Raw genomic sequence first — 9140 nt, forward strand, 5'->3', positions numbered from 1 at the left:
TATTTATTTGTCAGAGAGAGAGGCAGACAGAGGGAGATCCAGGCTCCCTGCTGAGCAAGGGGGCCAATGCAGGACTCCAACGCAGGACTCTGGGATCATGACCTGATCCGCAGGCAGACTTAACCCACTGAGCCACCCAGGTATACATACCTCATTATTCTATTTTTCATCATGAAATTCTCATCCGCTTTCACGACGTTGAAAAAATAATCTGTGAACACAGAGCCTGCATCAACGTTTCAACTTTATTTAAACATTTCAACATGAATACACAAACTCCGTGTATCGCACAGGGCTAGAAAAGTGCGAAACAGGTAGCATACACAAACGGTTCCGAAACGGAAGACCCACACGGTTGCGTCATCACCCCAAATAAGCCCTGTAACTCATTGAAAGCTCGTCGGATGTGAACAACCGCCCCCCATCTTCTCGCATCTACTCTCTTCTGAACTCGCGCAGGTTGCTCAGCACGTAACCACACGGCACTAAGAAGGTCGCAAACAGCACCACGAGCCCGACGACGGCGTCCTGGGAGAGAAGACGGGAGGGCGAGGTCAGTCCGTGCGGCTACTTGCTGCCGAGACCGATCCGCGTCCACCTTCCGAGGAAGTTCGCCCGTGGTCCTCGCAACGCGGCCTGACGGAGCCTGAGAAGCAGGATGTCCTTTCCCAGACGACCCAACCTCGACTTTTGGAAGACAACGTCTCTTCCTTCTAACGGTCCCCCAGTTCCGACCTCTGAACCCTGGAACCCAGATGCGGCCCGGGATTCCCCCCGTGGGCGAGCAGGCAACAGGCATCGGCCCCGAAGAGGGCGTTCGAGGGCCACAGGCACCGTGCGGGGTTGGCGACGGCTCTACCCTCGCCCTTCGGCCCCAGAGGCAACCTCCCCGGACCCCTAAAGGCCGCCGGGCACCGACACCGCCTCCCGAGGCCCTGGTCCCCATCCTCTCCCCGCCCGTCGAGGTGCTCCCGCCTCAGCTCCTCGCCCACCCCTCCACCCCGCTCCGCCCCACCCTGAGGCGTGGGCCTCCACTCACCGCGGACGACTTGAGGCGCTGCCGGCGGCGGGGCTCCAAGCGGGTCAGGCGGCGGCCAATTTGCAGGCCCAGCGGGGTCACGCGACGGCGGGGAAGCAGACAAAAAACAAGCAGGCGAGGCATGGCTTCCGCTAAGGCGAAACGAGGCGAAGCAGACAGGAGAGCACGCACGAGGTAAAGCACGATGGCGCGAGCTTCCAGACTTCTGGTTTGCGCAGGCGCCCTGGATACAGAAGGCGTCACCTCCCCTCCCTCTCCTTATCTCCGCCCCTCCCCGCCTCTTCCGCTCAATAGCCTGCTAGGCTGCGCCCATACCTCTCGTCCTTCCGCTCAGCCCTTTTTGCTCAACCCCAGCTTCGCACACTTTCCTTGACATCTCTCCCCCACTTCCGTGCACATCCCACCCGTTACTCTTAATTCCTGTGCTCCTGGCTCATAGCCTTAACCTTCCCAAACTGCCCTTTCTCCTACTTACCCTGCCCAGCACCCCAACCCCACATACTATCTCTTAACTTTCTGTTGGGTAATGGGAAAGACTCGACACTCTTCATTTACTTCCCTTTGTCTGTCTCTCCATTTATACCTCTCACCGGACATTACTTATCACTGGCAAGAGTTTATAGATAAATTTATATTCTGTTCTCTATTGTTAATCAAGTTTTCCATACATTGTCTATAAATTAATTCCCAACATTCAAACCCAAAGAATTATCTTTAGTGTGCTGATAATACAAAAAAATATTCATGGCAGGAGCCAATAGAGTGTGGACCCAGTGGAGAAGGTGATGCAGCTACACTTGTAGCTCCTGAAGGAAGAAAGGAATATATTGTGATTTCTTATGTGTAATACTGCAATAAACCTTGATCTACCCTAAGATGATCTGGTTTCTTCACACTATTTCCTTTTTAAGCCTATTGCATTCTAGGATTTCCTTTTTTTTTTTTTTTTTTTTTTTAAGATTTATTTATTTATTTATTTGTCAGAGAGAGAGGGAGAGAGAGCGAGCACAAGCAGACAGAATGGCCGGCAGAGGCAGAGGGAGAAGCAGGCTCCCTGCCAAGCAAAGAGCCCGATGTGGGACTCGATCCCAGGGCGCTGAGATCACGACCCAAGCCGAAGGCAGCCGCTCAACCAACTGAGCCACCCAGGCGTCCCTAGGATTTCCTTTGATTGCCCCTCTCCTGGAACCTGATTATCTTCCTCTTTCTTAGATTCCTACTTCATTTTCCTGTAGTACATCCTTAAGCAGCTCTTTTAGGAGTGGTCTATAAGTGATAAATTAACTCAGCCCTTGAAAGGACTGAGGAAAAAAAAAAAAAAGTAGTAAGTAAAAAGAGCAAACTAAGTAAAAAAAAAAAAAAAAAAAAAATCTTTATTTTGCTCTCCCACTTAAATGCTAATTTGGCCAGCTATAAAATTCTAGACTCAAAATCATTGCCCCTCAGAAATTTCAAAGGCCGCATTCCCTTGTGTTCTAGTATATTGTGTAACTGATAAGTGTGTTGCTGATATAATTCTCAACCTCTGATTTTTTTTTTTCTTTTTGGAATCTTTTTAGGAGTTTTTTGTCTTCGGATTTGTGAAGTTTCTCCAAGATATGACTATCATTCATATGGATTAGCACTGGATGAGACCTTTCTATTTGAAGACATGAATCTTTCTTTAGCTCTGAGAGAACTACTTTCCTCTACTCTCAATCTGAAACTCCTGTTAGATGTATGTTGGCTCTTCTTTGTGGGTCATCTTGGCCTTTCAACTTTTCTCTTTTTGTCCTCTTGTTGTACATTCTGAAAGAGTCCTTTGACTTTTTCCTCTAGCCTTTCTGTTAACTTTTCCATTTTAAAATTTTATTTCTAACGCTTACTGGTTTTTCGGGTTTTTTTTTTTTTTTTTAAGATTTTATTTTCAAGTAAACTCTATACCCAGTATGGGGTTCAAACTCATGGCCCTGAGATCAAGAGTAATGCTGTTCTGCCTGAGCCAGCCAGGAATTCTTTTTTTTTAAAGAGTCATCTATTTATATTTTATAGATGCACTGTCTCCTCAAATTTCTCTGAGAATATTCATTTGAACTTTTTAAAAATTTCACTGCAGTTCCCTGAACAATTTCTGTTTCTCCTAGGGTGACTTCTTACTCACTTTGGCCCTGCTGGTTTGTGCAACTATCTTATGGCCCTTGGTTGTCTTTTGTGCTTTTGAATATGAGAATACCAGATTAATTACTTGGGTTCTTTTCTGTCACAAGTCTCTTTCCAGAATGCAAATGCTGATTACATGTTCTGTACAGGCAGGCTGACTATGTCAACTGACAGGCAGGAAGACTGCCACTCTTACACCCAGGCCAAAGTGAGTAAGGTTCTACTCTGGGATTCCCAACTATTGCCATCCCAGGACAAGACTTGGTTTCCTTAGAAGACTCTGCTAGCCACCACCTAGGACAAACACTGCCAAAATGTGCACAAAGTGGAGAGAGGAGGAGTAGCTAACCCACACACCCTTTCCACTCACTGTGCTCCATCAGTTACCTTGAACTTGTGCCTTTCTTCCTACTCCAGGTCTTTGTAGCCAATCATTTAAGTTGCTAGGATCATTTAAATGGAAGGCATCTCTTGTCCCCTGAAGCTTCTTGTGTGCTCAGAGCTGCAAATCCTTCTTCTCTGCTATACTAATCAATAAAATCACATTTATCTTCCTTCTTAGAGAAATTCACCAAAACTTGACTCGCTAATATAGCCCTGCTCCCCCACCTCTCATTTCACTCATGGATTGATTTCCTCTTGTACTTCTTTACTATCATTGTAATGGGATTTCAGGAAGAAGGATTGGTAAACATGGGAGCTCTTTATCTGCCTCAAAATGAATGCCCCACTTGAGTCATTGGGATTTACTAAATGTCATGGGAAGCCACTGGAGGCTCTAAACAGGAGCAATGTGAACCAATTTCCATTTTTCAAAGATCACCCTGGAAGCGCTATGGAGAAATATGGAGTTAGAGGTCATTGCAGTAATTGATACCTACTAACAACATGAGCTATCCAGTACAATATCTACTAGACTTCTGTGTCTTCTGAGCCCTTGGAAAGTGGCAAATACCACTGAAGAACACATTTGGGGTATTATTTAATTTGAATTTGAAAACTTAATAATTGATTCAATTATTAGAGAATTTCGATCTTGGGAACAACTTGGGTACTTTTTCAGCTAAACGTTTTATAAAATCTAAATAAAGATGAAGTATTTTGGATGAAAACTAGCATCCAAACTGAATTGAAACTGTAACTGCCAAGAACAAAATTTAGTGCCTTAGTCTGTTCAGGCTGCTATAACAAAGTACCGCAGACACCGCAGACGTGGCGGGGCTTAAGTTACAACCATTTCTTCCTCACAGTCATAGAGATTGGGAAGTCCAATATCAGTGCATAGGCAGATTTGGTGTCTGGTGAAAGCTCACTTCCTTGATCATGGAGAGCTGATAGACTGTGTCCACACAGGGCAGAAGGGCTGTGGGAGCTGAGCTCTCTGGGATCTCTTCTATAAGGGCATGAATCCCATTCATGCGGGCTCCACCCTCATAAGCTAATCACCTTCCAGAGGCCCCACCTCCAAATACCATCTGATTAAGAGTCAGGATTTCAACATATGAATTTGTAGAAGGGGAATACAAGCCTTCGGTCCACTGCATTTAGTAAGAAAAAAGAATGCAAAATACCTCATTTGTACAATTTTTATACTGATTACATATTTGATATGACACAATTTTAGATATATTTGGTTTAAAAATACATTGTAAATATTAATTATATCCATTTCTTTTTAGTTGCTTTTTTGAAATTTTTTAAGATTTTATTTATTTGACACAGCACAGGAGGGGGAGCAACAGGCAGAGGGAGAGGGAAAATTAAAACACATCAAACTTTGTGGAATGCACCTAAAATTTTTTGCATTAAATGCATATATTAGAAAAGAAAAAGATACATGAAAAGATGCTGAACATCACTAATTATTGGGAAATGCAAAATGAAAGGCATCTGGTTGACTCAGTTGGTAGAGCATGTGACTTTTTTTTTTTAAAGATTTTATTTATTTATTTGACAGAGAGAGACACAGTGAGAGAGGGTACACAAGCAGGGGGGAGTGCGAGAGGGAGAAGCAGGTTTCCGGCTGATCAGGCTGCTCAATGGGGGGCTCCATCCCAAGACCCAGGGATCATGACCAGAGCTGAAGGCAGCTGCTTAACAACTGTGCCACCCAGGCTCCCCTAGCATGTGACTCTTGATCTGGGGGTCATAAGTTGGAGACCCACTTGAATATACTTAAAAATAAAATCTTAAAAAAAAACACAATGAGATAGATATGTCCTCATACCTGTTAAAATAGCTATCAGCAAGACAAAAGAAAGTGTTGGTGAGGATATGGAGAAAGGGAACTCTTGTGCACATGGTTCAACACCATGGAAAAAAGTATGGAGGTTCCTGAAAAACTAAAAGTACAACTACCACATGATCCAACAATGTTACTTCTGGGTATTTACCCAAAGGAAATGAAAACAGGAATTTGAAGAGGTATCTGAACTCCTGTTTATTGAAGCATTATTTACAATAGGCAAAATATGGGGAAAGAGGGTGCCTGGGTGGCTCAGTCAATTAGGCATCTGCCTTTGGCTCAGGTCATGATCCCGGGCGCCCTGTTCAGCAGGGAATCTGGTTCTTCCTCTGCCCATCCCCCTTTCTCATGTGTGCTCTCTCACTCCTTCTCACAAATAAATAAATAAATGTTTTTTAATTGCCTAGGATTATTCACTAAAAAATGTAAACAACCTAACCTAAATGTCTGTCAAAGAATGAATGGATAAAGTTGTGATACACACGTGTACATACATACACACACGCACGCCTGTGTGTACACAATGGAATATTATTTAGCCATGAGGAAGCAGAAAATCCTGCCATTTGCTGCAACATGGATAGAGCTGGAGAATGTTATGCTCAGTGAGATAAGCCAGACAGAGAAAGACAGATACTGTATGATATCACTTATGCCTGGAATCTAAAAAAGCTGAACTCATGAAAACAGAGGGTAGAATGAGGGTTACCAGAGCTGGGTAGGGAAAAAGGGGAGATGTTGATAAAGGGGATAAGCTCAAAACTAAAAGATAAATAAGTTCTGGAGATCTAATGCATTGCACAGAGATTACAGTCAACAATACTGTATTCCGTACTTCAAAATTGCTAAAAGACTAAAAGGTCTCACCATAAAAAAGAAACAATCATTATGCAATATGATAGAGGTATTAGTTAAAGCTATGGTAGTGATCATACTGCAGTATATAAATGCATCAAATCAACATTTTGTTCACCTTAATCTTATACAATGATGTAAATTAAAACTTAATTTTAAAAAAAGAAAAGAGGAAAAGTGTGATTAAACCTTTCATCTCTAACTGTGAAATAGAAGAGATTTTCCTCACTAGGGACTTTCTTTCCCTCTCTTGTAGACAGAAGATGAGACAGAATCCTGGAAAGGTGTTGGACTCCATGGTCCGACAAATTCAGGTTTCATTCCTGGCTCTGTTCTTTTTAAACTATGTCACATTGGGCCACTCACATTCTCTCTCAGCCTCAGATTCCCCCCTTGCAAAACTGAGTTAATAATGCCTGCCATTCAGGACTGCCAAAAGGACTAACTGTGCCTTTGGCACCTGAAGTGTCACGCAGTGGACATTCATACTCTTCACCAACAGGGAAGGGCCAGTTGTAGGTTAGGGGAACAGCAAATACTCAAAGGAAACTTAAAGAGAAGCTGCATGGGGAAAGCTGGAACCGTGACACTTAGGCTCAGCTATCACATCATTGGAGAAACTCAGATTACTGAATCAAGACATAGACCCCAAGTAATGAGATAATTTCTACCCTTGCACTTCTTTTTGCGAAGTATCTGTCTTAACACAGAATCCTTGATACTTTTCGTATGGTTTTCTCTAAATGGTTATCATTTTGTTGCAGTGTTGTTGACATCTCACATAGTCTGCGAGACTCTCTTTTCTAAGAACTGCCCCTTCCCCAGCCACATGATGGTGGCAGCTATTATTATTATGATTTAACCATTCTGCAGCATTGCTCTAAGCACAATATTAACTGTCTTCATCCACCAATAACTCTGTGAGGTAGGCATTGTTATTAACCCCATTTACAGATGAAGAAACTGAGGCTTAGAAAAATCAAGGAAGTTGCCATGGATACACTCATGGTTCACAAACTTCCTAATCTCAGGATCTCCTTAAAAATTACTGAGAATTCTGGGGCACCTGGGTGGCTCAGTGGGTTAAAGCCTCTGTCTTTGGCTCAGGTCATGATATCAGGCTCCTGGGACTGAGCACCGCATTGGGCTCTCTGCTCAGCAGGGAGCCTGCTTCCCCTGCCCTCTGCCTGCCTCTGCCTATTTGTGATCTCTGTCAAATAAATAAATAAAATTTTAAAAAATTACTGAGGATTCTAGTGTGCCTAGGCGGCTCAGTCGATTAAGCATCTGCCTTCAACTCAGATCATGATCGGCGACCAGAGTCCTGCATCAGGCTCCCTGCTCAGCGGGGAAATTGCTCCTCCTTCTCCCTCTGCTGCTCCCCGTGCTTCTGCTCTCTCATTCATGCTCTCTCTCTCAAATAAATAAATAAAATCTTTTCTAAAAACAGTTTTTGACTTTTCATGTTTTGTGGGCACTGCTTCTGGGACTCCGGGAAAGCTATACTTTAATTTTTACCAAGGTATGACTTCAAAACATGAGCTCCATTTCTGCTCAAAGCATACATTGTACATCTGCTTTATTAGCAAATAACCTAAAAGAAACAATTCAAGGTAAAGATAAGAGTAAAAATCTCCCTAAGTTCCTTTCCCATCCCTCCAAAGCCTGTAACCTTGCACAAACTAAAAGCAAAAGATAAAGTTTATAATTTTCTGGAATGTCCTTCATCCTGATGACTTATAACTCTTGATGTAACAAAAAACATATAAAATCCTATATTAAACATCTCTTCTGTGGAACACTCTCTTACTTGTAAAGATTATGTATCCGAGGAAGCTATCCGCACTTGGGCTCAAATAAAACTCTCTGCCTTTTATATATATATTTTTAGAAATTATAAAATGTTTGTTCATTTTGTGTCGACAATAGTGAAAAGAGTGGCATTCTTTTACTTTTTAAAAATCTCTTTAAAACCTGGTGATTCACAGACCTGTACCCCTGGGGATAAAAATATATGTTTATAAAAAAATAAAATTTTAAGAATCAAAAAAAAAAGAGTACACCTATCGCAATGAGCACTGAGCAATGTATGGAATTGTTGAATCACTATTTTGTACACATGAAACTAATATAATACTGTATGTTAACTACCCTGGAATTAAAAAATTAAAAAAAAAAAATCTCCCTAAAGGCCTCCCCTAAAGGCACCTGGGTGGCTCAGTGGGTTAAGCCTCTGCCTTCGGCCCAGGTCATGATCTCAGGGTCCTGGGATGGAGGCCCGCATCTGGGTCTCTGCTCAGCGGGGAGCCTGCTCCCCCCCACCGCCTGCCTCTGCCTACTTGTGATCTCTCTCTCTCTCTCTCTCTATCAAATAAATAAAAAAATAAAATCTTTTAAAAAAAAAAGTAAAATCTCTTTAATGTCTGACTTAATAGAAGATTAGGCCCCTGAATTCTCCCATCTGTTTTTGCATTCAACCTATTCTGATATCCCTTGTCATTCAGCCTCCGGAAAATTCCCCTGTACCCTCTTCAGAGAATGAGTGAAAAAGTCAAATATCTTAATATTATTATAAAAGTAATTTTTGTTTGTTTTTCATGAAAATAATTTTTACATTGCAAGACCCCAAGGGTCTCGGGGACTCCTAAATCCCCATAGTTTGAACACTCGGTTACATAATGAATCCCATAAGAGCTGATTCAGTACAGTGTTATCCCATTTCCTGGCCTCAGTTGATCAGTTTTAAGATAGGTTCCTGACAAATACCAGGCGGAGGAACCCTTTTCCAAGGATGTTATGCTTGGGACCTGAAGGCTGAAATGCAAGACTGCATTAGGCAATGGAAGGTCCAACTTAGGTGCC

At 42.6% G+C, this 9140-nt stretch overlaps 1 protein-coding gene across 1 annotated transcript; it reads right to left on the reverse strand.

Annotated features, from left to right (window-relative positions):
- Window positions 1-224: 224 nt before the first annotated feature.
- Window positions 225-4596, reverse strand: LOC309868138 (uncharacterized protein; the record flags this gene model as incomplete). Its single annotated transcript, XM_082737589.1, has 3 exons — window positions 225-528; window positions 1040-1262; window positions 4492-4596. 3 exons carry the CDS (start codon window positions 4594-4596, stop codon window positions 296-298), a joined length of 561 nt encoding a protein of 186 aa, XP_082593715.1. The 3' UTR covers window positions 225-295.
- Window positions 4597-9140: the final 4544 nt, after the last annotated feature.

The sequence above is a fragment of the Mustela nivalis genome, assembly GCF_964662115.1.
Source record: "Mustela nivalis genome assembly, chromosome: 6".
Taxonomy (NCBI): Eukaryota; Metazoa; Chordata; class Mammalia; order Carnivora; family Mustelidae; genus Mustela; species Mustela nivalis.